General features: G+C 39.2%; 1 protein-coding gene across 1 annotated transcript in view; it reads right to left on the reverse strand.

The window, feature by feature from the left end:
* AFF2 (AF4/FMR2 family member 2) overlaps positions 1-16346 on the reverse strand; it is a 504395-nt gene that overhangs the window by 78412 nt on the left and 409637 nt on the right. The window contains exon 8 of the mRNA XM_033200831.1: positions 9605-9642. Within this exon, the coding sequence (XP_033056722.1) occupies positions 9605-9642 (38 nt within the window). The remainder of the gene's footprint in view (positions 1-9604; positions 9643-16346) is intronic.

Raw genomic sequence — 16346 nt, forward strand, 5'->3', positions numbered from 1 at the left:
TTGACAGAGGACTGATTTACTGTTTGGAGCCCTGGTATAGTCACCATGGGGGCATGCATCATTTCCCTAGAAATAAAAATAGCCCTACTGTGCTTATGTTTTGGGCTGACAAAAACACATTCAGAAAGAAATTTTATGTCTGTGAAGTGAATTCAGAAACTGAAGCTAAAATAATAGTGTTTTGTGTCATGCCTAAAATACTATATCTTAGTGTAGCCTAGACATTTGAGTAATGTGAGAGGAACTGTATGAAACAAACATTTTGAAAAATGCAAGAAATAATCAAGGGTTCATGAAGCCACAAGGGAACAGCTGAACGCTTACAGGAACTCTATATGAGCTGAGATTTACATAAAAGTCCACAGAGAAAGATTAGCTAGATATAATCAGAAAGAATTTGATGTGTCTGTTTATTTGCAAACAGTTTAAAAAGAGCACCTTATAATCTCTCCCTAACTCTAACCTTTAACTTTCTAGAATAAAAGAATCCTTTCTAGCACTTTGTTAGTTTCACCCACACTGCACTGCTCTCCTCCTAATACCAAAAGTAGGGCCCAAGTATTAATATTTGGCAGTGTGATGCTTTAGGTATACTGGCACATGCAACACCTCTTTCCTTTCTTTTCTATTCTGCAACTCACACACCTGGTATTTTCTGCTACTGTGAAAAATACCCCCCCGCCCCAAGCTGCCTCTAAGTACCAGACATTGCTCACAACACAGCATCTGCTTTCTTCTCTTAGTGCCTTTTGAAAGTGTTGTTCTGCTCTCTTGAATGGCCTCTCCCCACTGTTCACTGGGGGACTCCTGCTGAGATAGGGAGAGCTTACTCTCAGCAGTTGCTCCCTCCTTCATCTCCGCTCCATACAATGCTGCACATGCTTCAATCATACAAAAACGACCTATTCTGTAGTGTAATGGCTTTGTCTTTCCCTACCAGTGTGTGGGGACTCTCACAGTAGAGATCTTACTTAACTAATCTCTCTATCAACTGTGTCTGGCACATAGTAGGGACATCATTATTGTTTGTTAAAAGAGCAAATGTGTGGCTTGCTTGAATTCTAGCAGGTTAGCTATGTGATTCTAAATTTTTGACTACTGAAAGATCACTACATGGCAATATTGAAGTAAAATTCTAGGTGTAACTCTTATGTACCCGAAACTGAGCTGATTTGTGTGGGCAGATTAAACAGCGTTGTCCATTATTGTCTAAACAGCAAACACTAAGAAGGACAGAGTTAGAAACTAACACGTGGACCAGGCAGTATTTTATGAACGTTGATACTAAAAGTAACATGGTTTAGTTTCTTTTAAAATGGTTTAATTCCACATTTGCTAGCTTAGTCGAGGTCCATCAGATTCACCAATAAATGGGTGCTTTCTATTTTATCCCTATGGTTATTAGGGTATTAATTTAACACCTAAAGAGAAAAGGTTCTCATAAAACTTTTGGAATGATGAGTGATGGTAATTTGGCAACTAATGTGTTTGAAGTTTTGAAGAAACTTATCCTTACAGATATAAATTTTATATAATTGAAGTTGGCATAATTGTTAAAGAACCCGCAAATATGATGATTCATTAATTTTTGACACATTTGGTGTCATGTTCTAAGAAAATAAATTGTGAAATAAAGTTATATAATACAACTGAAAAAACCAATAACACATTTCTAGGCATTGAAAGTGGACATGTGTGTCCTCAGAGGGAGTTGGTAAAAACTGAAGAGTTCCTGGAAACTTGGGGCTCTGGGCAGTTGCTCTTTGGGTCTCAGTTTTCTCTTCTGAGATTGCCTAGATGGTACAAATGCAAATACCAATGAAAAGGAAGGTGTCCAGAAATTTGTGCAAATTTCATTAGCTGTGAGGATGATTGCTGGAACCTGTTGCATCCAATTGTGTCTATCTGAACAACAGAAAGAACCCAATTGATTTTATGCAGCTGTTTAGAGAGAGATGTTATTGGTATCTTTCCATTAATTGTCCTTAAATTGCCTAGAGCCAGTTAGGGATTGACTAGAGGTTTGGGGAGGACGTAGGAAGCACATTGTTGAGGGTGCCTCATTATCCTGAAATGAGTGGACTGGGCATTTTGCCCACTGATCTGAGGAAGTTCACTGGGGACTACTTAGCTTCATGTATCTCACTCAGTGGAACCCACCCCAAAATTTCCTATACACTCATTGAGGACTGTGTCTCAGGGCATTTACAATTCATAAAAATAACTTACAGTAACACATTGTAAAAGAGACATAGGAGCCACACAGAAGAATGACACAGAATAGAGAACCCAGAAATAAATCTAAGCATTTACAATCAATTCATTTTCTTTTTTTAGAAAACTTTTATTTTAGGTTCAGGGGTACATGTGCAGGTTTGTTATATAGGTAAACTGCATGTAATGGGGGTTGGGTTTACAGATTATTTCATCACTCAGGTAATAAGCATAGTATCTGGTAGGTAGTTTTTTCTAATCCTTTCCCTCCTCCCACCCTCCAACCTGAAATAGGCCCAGGTGTCTGTAGTTCCTTTCGTACTGTCCATTGTTCTCGTTGTTTAGCTCCCACTAAAAACATGCAGTATTCATGTTCTCACTCATAAGTGGGAGTTGAACAATGAGAACACATGGACACAGGGAGGGGAACACACACACCAGGGCCTGATGGGGGGTGGAGGGCGAGGGGAGGGAACCTAGAGGATGGGTCAATATGTGCAGCAAATGACCATGGCACACGTATACCTATGTAACAAACCTGCACGTTCTCCACGTGTATCCCGGAACTTGAAGTAAAATTTAAAAACATTATGCGGTATTTGGTTTTCTGTTCCTGCATTACTTTGCTTAGGATAATGGCCTCCAGCTCCATCCATGTTGTTGCAAACTACATAATTTCATTCATTTTTATGGCTGCATAGTATTCCATGGTGTATATACACCATATTTTCTTTACCCAGTCTTCCATGGATGGGGATTTAGGTTGATTCCATGTATTTGTTATTGTCAATAGTGCTGCAATGAACATAAACACGCATACATATGTCTCTATGGTAGAATGATTTATATTCCTTTGGTTATATACCCAAAAATGGGATTGTTGGGTCGAATAGTGATTCTGTTTTAAGTTCTTTAAGGATTTGCCACATTACTTTCCACAATAGCTGAACGAATTTACACTCCCACCAGCAGTGTATAAGTGTTCCCTTTTCTCTGTGATCTTGCCAACAAATGTGGAATCAAACATTTTTAAATGGAATGAAGCCACTTTATTGTTAGCAATAACACTCAATTCTGTGTTTCATGAAACATTTGCCCTGCCAGACAAAGATATCCTCTGGTCAAACACATTTGGGAATCCTTAGGTAAGACAAAGCTAAACAGAACTCTTTCTCTGAGCCTACATTATGTGAATGTGCACAGTGATGCTCCAGGAAAGGGATATGATAGAAGATGCCAAAACTTCTTGGTGCCGGAGCCTTTTGTCTAAAGGAGACAATCCCACAAAACTTGTTTGGCAGAACACAAATCAGATTCCACTGTCTTATCATTCAGAATGGTGACTTAACTGACTGACATTCTGCATGTCTGTGATGTGCATATATACAAGAACATCATAAGAGATATGGACTCCACATGCAAAATTACCTTTGATCTGAGGGGGCCATTTCAAAGGCTTTACCCAGTGTCTTTGGAGCCACACTTATTTTCTATCTAAGATAAACTCTAATGATGTGGCTTCTTGTCCTTTATTCCACAAATGTAAAAGGTGAAAATGGTGGGGAAAGGCATTATGTGTTTGTGCACGTGTGTGTGTGTGGAGTTAAATATAGATGCATTACACACACACACACAAACGCACACACACATATATATATAATTTATGTGCATGCATGAATCTACATCGAACTAACAGGGCTAATATTGTTCTAAAATGAGTATAATCATAAAACAGACTTCCAGGCTTTGGCTTTTTTAAAGAAGTGGAATGTCCATATAAATAATCTAGCTGAGGCCTATAACAAGGAGGTGACACATGCAATTTCATACTACAAACTAATATCAGATTTAAGACTAGAACTCTGGTCTATCAACTCTTTGTGTTTAATAATTAGGGGACGGACTGATTGATAATTCACATTCAGAACCAAGTGAAAAGCTCTTTAATACCATTTGACTCTACCATGTGAATCTCTTTCATCTCGATAAGCTCTGAGGGCCCTAAGCTACCATTTCTATTCAGCCTTGGTTTCCAACCTGGTCTTTCACTGCCTGCACCCCATCAGGCATCCTGGGCTCCTTGCTTTCCCTTGCCAGCACCAGTGTTGCAAATCAGCAGTCCTTAAAATTCTGGTGCAAATGTTTTCTCCTCCCCCATTGTCTCTTCTATCTTTGACGGTGTTAACTAGAAGCATTTTTTGTTCTTAGAGCCTCCCTGTAATTTATCTGTTCCCCACTTAACAAACATTTCTCTCCCTATATATCTTGTGCTTAATTTTTTACAAACCGATTTTATCTTTTCTGCTGGACTCTAAACTCCTCAAGGGTAGGACCTATCTCAGAATTACTTTTAATTCCCTCAGCATATATCACAGTTCCCAGAATGTTGTAGAACCTAAATAAATATTCATCAGGTGAATAAATGAATAATGTGCAAATATCATAGTCAGGAAAATTTTTATGGCTATTTGTCATTTTCACTAATGAAAGCAACATATCTATAATGAACCAGGTCGTAAAAAAACTGTAATTTCCTACGCAGAATGGATTCTGATCCTGAATTGTGAAAGACAACCATCACATTGTTTAATGTTGTTAAAGTGTAAAAGCAGGGAAGAATTTTATGGTTGACAACAGTGTGTGCATGCTCTCTCTGTTTCTTTCTCTCTCTCTTTTGGTAACAGATGTCAACCTTGGTTAGATTCAACTCAACTTATTAGTGCATGGCTTTTAGCCAAAAGCAATTCACATTTTCAGAAATGTACTATCACATATGTCTTAATAACAGAAATGTGTTTTTGAAAAAAAATATATGTGATAAGTCACATATGGTGGAAGAAATCTGTACATCTCTCAGGCCTTACTGTCACAATGAAATCTTGGAGATGACTGCTGCAGAGCATTAAAATGCAAGTGAAAGCCTTTCTGACACATTAAAGAGCTATAATTTGAACATACTAATCAAACTCTGATACCAGTAGGGTTCCACTATAGTGAGAAATACACCAGATTTCTCTTGTCCTGATCACTGATCTTAAGAACATTCATGTTTGAATCTTACCTTCAGAGGTAATATTTAATGTTTCAAGGAAATGGCATTAGTGTATCCAGGTACATTATGTGCTTACATTGACTAGGCATATATTTAATTTCTTTTTTAAATGGAGCATAATACTGTATATCAGAGTCTCCCTATGGCAATGAAAGAAGTAGCTTACAACCATGAAAATATTAAAAATAAATTGAATAAGTGGTTAAGAAATAGGGGGAGGGAAGCGAAACTTTTAGAAACTTATTAGCCATGTACTAATGAGTTTATTTACCATCACCATAACTGAAAGCTAATTTAACCTTAGTTAGATGTGGAAGTGACAGAATTTTAGAAAATTCATATGACCTGGTCTATAAATCCATCTACACACTGTTTGGAAGACTAGCAGTATGCTCTAGATATGTGTTCTATATGTTCACTGGTTTCTGAGGCATCAATGCCCTGTCAATGGATCTCATATCCATATGATTTTCAAAGGTAGTGAGTGAAGAGCGAGTCTGTTTGCTCTGGATGAGAATTAAGTGGCACATCAACCCTAGAAAGTCCTAAACACACAATAAGGGCTCAGTAAATATCTACTTATTGTTTTAAAGGCCAAAGGAGAAAGGATTCATAGTTTAACCTTCAGCATCACAAAAAAGCTTAATGCTTTTTTCTACCTCACCAACTAGAACAGGAGTCCACAAACTTTCTATAAGGGGCCAGATGGTAAAAGTGTACAGCTTTGTAGGCTACATACATTTTATGTCACAACTACTCAACTCTGCCATTGTAACACAAAAGCAGTCACAGACAATATGGAAATTAATGAGTGTGGCTGTGTTCCAATAAAACTTTATTTATACTTACTGAAATTTGAATTTCATAAAATTTGCACATGTCAAGAAATGTTCTTCTTTTGATTTTTTTTCAACCATTTGCCAAACTCTACACCAAAGGGCTATATGAAACCACACACATGTTCGTATTTACCAATTTGTGTTCATACTTGAATTGTAAATGATGTCATTGGGCCTCTGTTTTCCAGTAAAACTGTACACAATTTTCATTGTATTCTCAAAAAGACAATCAAATGTTATTTCTTGATACGAGATCAAACAAGGAACTGGTCAGAAACAAAACAGCTAGAAATAGCCAGAGCAATGGAGGAACATTTTTCCATGTGGCATGAGTCAAGAATAACAGGGACAGGACCACTTGGTTAGTTACCATACACATGATGTACTATATTTTGACATGATGGTGACACTCTACTAGAAGAGTGCCACCAGCCTTATCAAGCCTGCAGACTAGGTTCCTGAAATAAACCTATTTTCCTGGAAGAATCCCTGTTTTCTGGGATATGTCCAATTTGTTTACTTATTCATTCAGAAAACCTGTATTGAACATTTACTCTATTTGGGGTTCCAGTGCATTGTGTGTAACTGAAATTCTCTAGTGTTACCGGGGGCGGGGGAGGGGCTTTGTTCCTCGAGCTCCCAAGATAGTGGTGGCCACTCCCAAGATGGGGCAGGCCTTTTGTTCTCTGACCTGGGGTTCTTGGCCTCATGGATTCCAAGGAATGGAACCTTGGGCCATGTGGTGAGTGCAATAGCTCTATTCGAAACTGTGGGTCATGGAAGAACCATGGAACCCAGCGACTAGTGTTCAACTTGATTAGGACGAACCCAGGCACTTAACTGTTCAGGAACAATGGCAAGCCTTTAGCCCGATTGGGAGTGGCAATGGGCGCCTCCCTGAATCAGGAGCGCAGTAGACACCCTGCCAGATCTGGAGGGGTGGAAGTCAAGGGCGGGTCTGCAATGGCAGCATTCAGCAGTGGTGGATGGTGAGCAAAAGCTCAGCTCAAGCAGGAACAAACACGGATCAGAAGAGTGTGCAGTTGCAAGATTTTATAGAGTGAAAATAGAGCTCCCATACAATGGGAGGGGACCCAAAGGGGGTTGCCCGATCCGGCTCGAATGCCTGGGTTTATATCCTGATCGTTGTGCCTCCCCCTGTGCTCTCAGGCAATAGATGATTTGATTATTTCTTTACCTCCTGCTTTTAGCCTAATTGGTATTTTAGTGAGCTCTCTTTACTACCTGATTGGTCAGGTGTGAGCTGAGTTAGAAGCCCCATGTTTAAAGGAGGGTGTGGTCACCTTCCCCAACTAGGCTTAGGAATTCTTAATCGGCCTAGGAAATCCAGCTAGTCCTGTCTCTTAGTCCCCTCCTCAACAGGAAAACCCAAGTGCTGTTGGGGAGGTTGGCGGACAACTGCTCTAACTGCTTCCTGCTGATTGGGGCATAGTAGGGTTGTGCAGTTGAGATTTCCTCGGGAGGGGTGCTTTGATGTCGTCAGAAATGGCAAAAGGACCATTATATATAAAACTTTTTAAAAACTTTGACTGTGTTCTCCTGTCAGGCAGAGCAACTGAACCCTGCTGTGGAGTTTTGGTTTCTGAGCTGAGGTCCTGAGGAGGTCTCCTTCTTCAAGTGCTGAGTTTGGTATCATGAACCCAAACTCATCCTGAGAACAGTATCTTATTTAATTAGAAGACAATTCTAAACACCTACCAGTTGGTTGTGACTTAGGTTTATTACTAAGCGGATTTTCAAATATATTTAAAGCACAAAACTCAATAATCCTGTGACTCTTCTAGTTTCCCTTCCTTCTTTTTATAACATTCCTCAGAAAGCTAGACATTAGATAGAGTCTGCACTGTGAATTAATAAGAACTCATAAAAATACAATTACTGTAGGGTCAAATTCTCAAAAGGAGCAAAGAGAAAACAGGTCCCGCTTCTAGGCCATTAGAATAGAATTAAATGCAACCCCAAACACTGCCAATGGGCCATTCTATGCATGCAAAAATACAGCTTGGGAATCACTTCCTATTGGGAGGGCTGGAGCTTGGAGACATTTGCCATTGAGGGCCTCGATTTACATTCCTCCAGCCCTAGCCCCATGCCTTGTGACCTGGGGCACACATCTGCATGCAGGCGGACTGGAGGGAGGAGTGCAGTTGAACTGCAGGAAAGAAGATCACTAATCGTCCACCCAGGGACAAAAGCCCTGACCCTGGCCTCATTAGCACCACCTCTAATTCTCCGAGCTTGCCAGCCACAGGCTTACAGTGGAGGAGCCTTTAGGGCATTCGGATGGAAAAGAAATCAGGCTGCAGAGAAGATTTCAACACCAACTGCACTATTTGACAAAACCTCAGCTACTACCAATACTTCCACAGGACTACATCATAATATATCTCCAGACTATGGATATCCCTCTAGATGTTACAGAGCCTGATAGGAAATACTCATTGGCCTAAGAAAAATGAAACTTAAAAGCAAAGTACACAACACCTTTTGGAAAAACGTACTAGGGCTTGGATTTAATGGTATGCTAAATGCTACCCTGGTGCCCTGGAAAAGTTAGTTATTTTATTATACAAAACATAAGCAGGCTTCTTGTCATTAGCATTAGCTGATCCATTCTCCCAGAAACTTAAAAATCAATGTACTCTCCATTTCTGTATTTGGTACCAACTATAATGGAAGTCAGCCGAAATAAATAACACATAGTTCCTCGAGATGTGATATTACCAGACCTATAATAACCCAGCAAATAGAGAAAGTCCTCCCTCAGCCACAGAGCTGGCAGGGCTAGCATGCATTGTAACACTGCAATCAGATGTTACAAACCCAAATGACAAGACAGTCATCCTTCTTAATTTGAAAGTCACCCTTCTGGAAGAGACAGGGATGTCTAAGATGTACTATTTAAAGGAGGTCTGTGTAGCTTGTTTATGATTTAAGAGTATCTCATAAAATGCCTTGGGAGTTGCTTTCTGTTAGCTAAAACAAAAAAGAAAAGCCTTTGGTTAAGTATACTTTATGAGCTTTTCATTAACTGAGTATTGAGGCCTTGATGCCAAGGTGCCAAACTTCCCCACGTGGCTGGAAATCACTTGGCACACTTTCAGTCATTTATGTCTCTGTCATAGGTCCAAGGTTTGCAATTAAAAATGTCATCTTTTTAGCATGTGCAAAACCCAAAGGCTTGAAGTACTATGTATTGAATATGATTATAATAGAATTTGGCAGCTGTTCATGGATTGCACATATTAATTTATGTAAACTGGGTACAACTTGGGGCATTTCTTCATCAGGAACACAGGAAAAAATATAAGCTGGTCTCTGCTCATTGGAGGATTTTTTTTGGCTTGTTTTGTTTTTGTCTTTAAATTGTCATGAATAGAGATTAACTCAAAATCCAAGGTCCTTTTATGACCTTATTTTTTCACATGCATGAGTCCATTAAAATTAACATTTGCAACTAATAAAAATAATAACTTACTTCACAGGATTATTCCTAGGTTTTGCCTTTTCAACAGCCTGTAAACAGAAGAAAAAATGCAATTAGACAATATTAGCAGGCATAATCATTGCAACTAGCTACCAAAACAATAAGCAATATAAAATGCTCTTCAGAAACATAAGGAGCTAACCGAAACAGGGTGCTGTAGATAAGCAGACTAGAGACTCAGAAAGCAATTTTCTTCTCCTGGGAAACACGGTTACCTGTCCAAGTGCAGCTTTCCAATACAGGCAGGCCTTGTGAAGGCTGCCTAGAAAGTTCATTAGGGACCATAAAAGTGGACTTCTGGGTGCACAACTAGGGTCCTTCTCTTCCCACCTTTCACTCTAATCTTACCCTGTTTGGACCTGATTGGGTTGTACTGACAGGTTGGGGAAACAGATGCAGACAGAATGGTCATGGGCATATCCTGGATTTTTAGATTTGTGGTAGGGAACTGCTCACCCTAGCACTGCTGCTGACACCTGGCCACACTTCCACCATGATAGAAAGTCAAGTGTCCATTTCCAAAATCATTTTTATTAGCCGATACCACAAAAGGACAAGGAATGACTGAATACTGAGATCAATTTCCTCCCGTGGATCATTTAAGAAAATACACACAAATCATAGAAATGAGGAAATCTCTGGGCCTCTCGGCCTGCATTGCTTTAGACATGGAGCCTGGTTCCAGTTTAGCACTGAACTCATTGATCTGTGTACAGTCCATTTATCATTCATGAAAAGAGCTAGTGATCTTCACAGTATATTAGAAGAAACAACTCAGATCATCTGTCAACAGCCCTCTTATTTCTGTTTCCTTCTCCACAGGGATTTCATCTCCTTCGATTCTTCTGGAATTAAAATGTTGCTAAGCAACACAGCTGGGGGTGCTGATGGCAGAGTGGCTACAGTCTATCAAACTGTTTAAGCACCTGGAGGGTTTCAGTGATGATTTTTTTTCATATTTCTGTAGCATAATTATGTAATCAGAACCAAACTTGTACTCCCGTAGACTTTTTCAGGCTACAGACGTTACATTTGATAAAAAGAGCATTGAAGCAGCCATTTGACAACCTCAGGGTTGTTCAGATCCTTTACAAAAGTATCTGTTTGGGGACCTTTATATTTGTGAATCTTGGAGGTGGGTAAGGGCTACAGAGAAGAGAGAAGAGAATACTGCTGTAAATTAGAATACAGAGGCAAGCAGTTTTAGCAGAGACAACATGTAATCTAACTCTGGACTTGACATTCTGGGTGACAAGTGATATTCGATACACTGAAACCCTCTATGCATAACAACGGAATAAAACACTTCCAAAGTTTAGATGTTGTGCTGGAAATCCATGCTTCCATATATTAAGTCTCAGGTTCTGTTTCTAGATAAATAACCATTAATATTTGGGCACTTTCTTTGGCTTGGTAGGCAAAAATCATTTTCTCACCATCTGTGCCTGAGGTTGAATTTTGGCAAGTGCTAGAATAGGAAAAAAGCTAAGGAATGAGGTAAGAGGTGAAAATGAGAAAACAAGAAATATGTGTCTGGCTGGCCCAACTCATCTGTCACATGTATCTTGGATATGAAAACCTGTTCATTTGCAGTCCATGTACAGAGGATGCGAACCTCACTCATCTTGCAGATTGTCCCATGTCAGAAGAACAAAGAGAGAGGAGGTGCTGGCAAGAAGTGGGGACTGGCACACACCTTTCCTACAGCAGTAGGACCCAGTCTGTACACACATGCACACTCACATCTGCCTTTTTTTTAAAACACCCTTTTCTCTCCCAAGTCTGGCTGGTTTGCAATAAGATATAGCAGTAGGCTGAAGACATGTATCACTGTGGAAATCACATGAATCCACTTTTTTCAGTCCCTTAGACTCCAGATAAGTCTGTTCTAGAAGACTTAGGTTATCACAAAGTAATGGGTGCTGTGTTCAAGTGGTTTCCTTTTAAAGCATGCTGGATGTGATAGGATGAGCTTGCCACTGGCAGGAGACAGGAAGAGGGAAAAATCAAAGTGACATTGCTCAACCTCCCTTTGATTTGGAGGCATGTTTTTTGAAAATACCCTTTCTGCTCTATGCTTTGGAACTGCCAATTAGACCCAGTTATTTTTCTCTGATCAGGAGGAAGATGATCATGTTTGAGGCCAGTTTCTTTGAAACAGTCATCTTTTTACAGAGCCAACATAGGAAAATAACTTCCTTTAAATTATTTTTTCTGGGTTGCCTGGCTATTGATCGAAAATGTCTATACTGAGAGGTTCTCCTTTCTTTGGAAATTAACTTGCTATTATTCTGATGTCCCAACAGCTCTAGTCAGATGTCCTCATGTCATCCTCTTGTGTGCTCATCACCTTGAATCTTTCAAGTAAATGATGGCAAGTAAATGACGGTGGAGTAAATGATGGCAGAGAACCTTGCCATATGAGAAAAAGCTCGCAATTTGTTACTTTGCTTTCACTGTAATTTGATGTTGTTTTAGGCATGCTATGAGGAATTATTACATTAAGAGACTTTGAAGAAAAAATGTTAAGTGAATTATTTATGTGCAAATGATACGTGAATTATTCTACAAGATACACAGAGATAATTTCTCTTTTGAAATGATGGGACATAAGAAGACAATCGCAAGTTCCAGATACACATGCCAGAATGTGAGACACACTGCAAAAGGAGGAAAATTAAAAGGAAATGACATAGCACAATTCACCAAACATCAAGACAGTTACATATCGGGATTGCAGCTAATTTTAAGTTTAAAAACATACATTAAAGTAATTTAAACTGATTGGAAAATGGAGGCTGGAGAGTTAACAGTTATGTTGCTTTAATTTACAACGTCTATATGCTTTTAAAAACCTATATTCTCCTTATTTTTTTTTGCCATGGTTCCCTATCATGATACTTATCTCACAATTGAGGAAGCTCTAGTATAAGAAAAAACAATAAAAGAAATTAAAATGTTAGAGAATGTACTCCAGTATGGTGTGATGTGAGGTAATAGGCTAGCGTGGAGAGAGTGCTATGCCAGAAATGTTAAAAACCTGGGTTCTAGTCCCAGCTTTGCCACTTACCCTATTGGCAAGTACTAAACACCTCTGAGCATCAGTTTCTTCATTTTAAAAATGAAGATAATAATTCCTGCCTTTTCTACAGCAAGGGTGGTTGTGAGTAGCCAACATTGACAACAGTGCTCTGGAAGCTGCGACATGATATGTAAATGCAGTGCATCTTGATTGTGACTGCTTTCTACACAGGTGTTCATGCGTAGATTTTTACAGCCAGATAGTTTATGGGCTGAGTAGAGGCCACGTTGTGGTATGAAACCTACACAGTTATTCCAATGAGGATTATAGGAACCACTATCTTCTACTCTCCATATCAGTAGTGGTTCTGGAGTGAATAGAATGCTTCTGTCTGGAAAGTGCTATTCACAGAAGACTTTGATATGTTTAGATTCTACAGACCTCTCTTTTTCTCTATTTGTCTTTCTCTCTTTTCTCTCTCTCTGTGTTTCCAAGGAAGCCTAGGATGATTCCGTATTTTCCAGCTGATCTCTCCTTCAGTAGCCCCTCCTTCCACACTTCACTCCGTCAGAGGCTCTTTACTTCTTATTAACGTTGGACCCTGAGGATGAGGAAGCCCTGAAGCTCCTATTCTACCTGGGCCACCTCTGTCATGGGGTAGCTTGAGAAATTAAATGCAAGGAAAAAGGAACTTCTCTGATTCCAAGGAGCATTTCTGAGATGACTCCTCTCTCATTATCAGCAAATTTATTTCCTTTGGAGGGAGGATGTGGCTACAGACAGGCTCAGAGTTGCTCACTCGCTAAACCTATGTTCCTAAAAATAAGAACCCCGTCTTTTTTTATATAGATAATCCTTGTGCTGCACTAAAGCTCAGGTAACCCAGGAACCATCTATATATTATATGGTTACATAAACCATATAATATAGCGCTATTAAAAAAATAGGTAGAAAGAACAAAGGAAGGAAAGACTGTTGCTATCTCTTGAGTCCCATCCACATGGCATACACGATATCATATTTCCTTAGAAGGAAGGAAAGACTGTTGCTATCTCTTGAGTCCCATCCACATGGCATACACGATATCATATTTCCTTAGGGATAAAATGTGACATAAAAGATGCTTAGAAAACTTGCCAGCTGTTTTCTATATAATGATAACACTTCTTCAAAATTCTTTAGCAAGGTAATTCTGTCCCAGAGATTATACTCCATTAATTGTTATTCTAGTCCAATAGACATGTATACCATATTTATAGAAAATGTAGAGAATCTTTTGGGGGTTATAAGAAGCATGCTCTGAACAGTTACAGTCAAACTTATGACATTATCCCCCTCCTTTTACAGAAAACAAATCTAATGCACTATGTTTCCTGTATGTTGAGACTGTCAAAGTGAACATTTGGATGGCCTAGAGATATTGTGGCAGTGGACTCAGGTATTGCTTTTTTCCATAATCAATAATAATACTGTCAGTCAAGCATAAAGTGTGATTTTATTAGTATTGTTCTATATTCCTTTTGCATTTCTATTTCATATGCATTTTCCTTACATTCTACTAGCAGATACATCCAAACTGGGTTTTTACATTTCTTAATCAAAAGGGAAAAGCCAATCGTTCAGATAATTTCAAATAACTGGATATACAACAACATGGAAAAAGACAGAAAAACAATTAATTGCATTGGTTTTGTGTTTCTTTGTTTTGTTTTGGATTTATTTTTTTTTCACATGATTGTTCTGTGAGACACAGCCATACTCTGACTTAGCAGCATGTATTGGTAAATTGCATCGATTGCCTAAGTTCAGAAGAGAAACTCTTCTATTAACAAATGAACTCATCATTAGGGTATTCAGATGATCTAAAGTCAATACCACAGAACTGGCTAAAACAATTGAAGAGACATATACTGACAGCACTTGCTTAAATATAAAAATGAATTGCTTAATTACAGCATTTAAATAGATTTCACTGGAATGAGTAAAATGGCAAAAGACAATGTATCCTGTAGGCTGGGGTTTCAGCTGGCATTAAGCACACACAGCCAAGGGTGGCAGATTAAGAGGACAAAATGTCACTCAAGATTTTACAACACCTGGGTGCCTGAATTTCTGACTTGTCATACAGGGATTATAATCTTTAGGAAAACACTAACCATTATTATGCATGCCTGAAAACGTGCATGGAAACATCCTGTATTTGAACCTTGAACCACTAGGAAGCAAAAACATGTTACCTATCTTTAGATCACTAGGCTTTCCACATTTTAACTTTATTCATTCTTTTCTGATAATCAATGAAATAGGTCTTTGCTATACATAACAAGGGCAGGAATAGACTTTTGACAGGCAGAGGTTGGGGAAAATTTGTTCTAAGTGGATAGAAGAACTATGTCTTGCACTTAATAGTCACTTAAACATTGATGAGATAAATGAATCAGGAATGACTAGGCAAACTCATAGGCCTGGACATTATGCTCTGGGAATGAAAATGTGCCAGACGACACTAAGCTCTGTATGGAGGGAAAAAATAAGCCTCTGGAGGAAGAACTGAGCTCCAGGCTGATGTGCATCTAAATTCATCCTGCAACTGAATGTAGGGCTCTTATTTACACTCCAAAGAGGAGGGAGTATGGAGCAGCATTCACAGGGTGAATTTCCCATCCCACTTTCTGGAAGAAAGCTTATAGCTACCTGTGCTCTCCTCACTCTTCCTGCAACTACTGCTAACTTGATTTGTGTTGCCTCTCACCAGGACTGTGGCCACTGCCACCTCACTTCTCTACTGGTCTCCCTATTCTAAATCCATTTTATGTTCTACTGCAAGATGAATCTTCCTAAGGCTCCACTTTGATCACATTGCTCTCATTGTCATAATCCTTCATGGCTTCCCATTGCTTATTGAGTAAGTATCAATTTCACTCACACTGCCATTCAAGACCTTGCCACAGCCAGTTGAACAGCCACTGAATAGCAGATACTACTTGTACCTGCATGCACATTTCACTAACATGGCAGCCAGAGTTTTGTGAGCATCCAGCCCAAAGATGATGTGGTAACAGTATTCAGAAGTGCCTGCATTCCATAAAGAATTGCTCCCTTCACTCTGGCTATGTTGCTGGATAGAAAATCCTTTAGCAAGATCCATTTGTCAGCTGGAAATTTCCTTTATATCTAAGGTTTGGCTTATTGTAACTTAATGAACAATGTACTGTCTTTGGTGAAGAAGCATGTTTCACCCACAAAAGTCATCTGTTGACACTAATCATTCTCTAAGTGGAGTAAATATGGAGATGCCAGGCAAGCACTTCAGTATTGCTTTGAGGTGTTTATTTTTCCCCAGTCAGGAGGCCCAATGTAAGTGGTACTTGGTCACTCTGTTCCCCTGGGGTTTGTGGGTTTGAAAGTTCAATTTTCTTTCCCCTAACCAATCTGAGCCCTCTTGCCTCTGATGCTAAGGGGGCACACTTCGCAAAATGACATGTGTCTTTTAGTGAGAGACAATCAATGCCTAATAGAGGTTTTCTCCCTACCATGTGTAACCAGAAGAAATGGGAAGTGTATTATTAGTACATAGTAGGTGCTCAATTATGTATTCAAAAGCATAATTGGCAGGAAATACTGATAATACACCTTTATCCTTAACCTACTAGTGTGATCAGGCTTCTTGTCCCTTTGGAACACATTATACTTTGGGTGATGAGACTACAT

The sequence above is a fragment of the Trachypithecus francoisi genome, unplaced genomic scaffold (assembly GCF_009764315.1).
Source record: "Trachypithecus francoisi isolate TF-2019V2 unplaced genomic scaffold, Tfra_2.0 Lachesis_group6, whole genome shotgun sequence".
NCBI classification, from domain to species: domain Eukaryota; kingdom Metazoa; phylum Chordata; class Mammalia; order Primates; family Cercopithecidae; genus Trachypithecus; species Trachypithecus francoisi.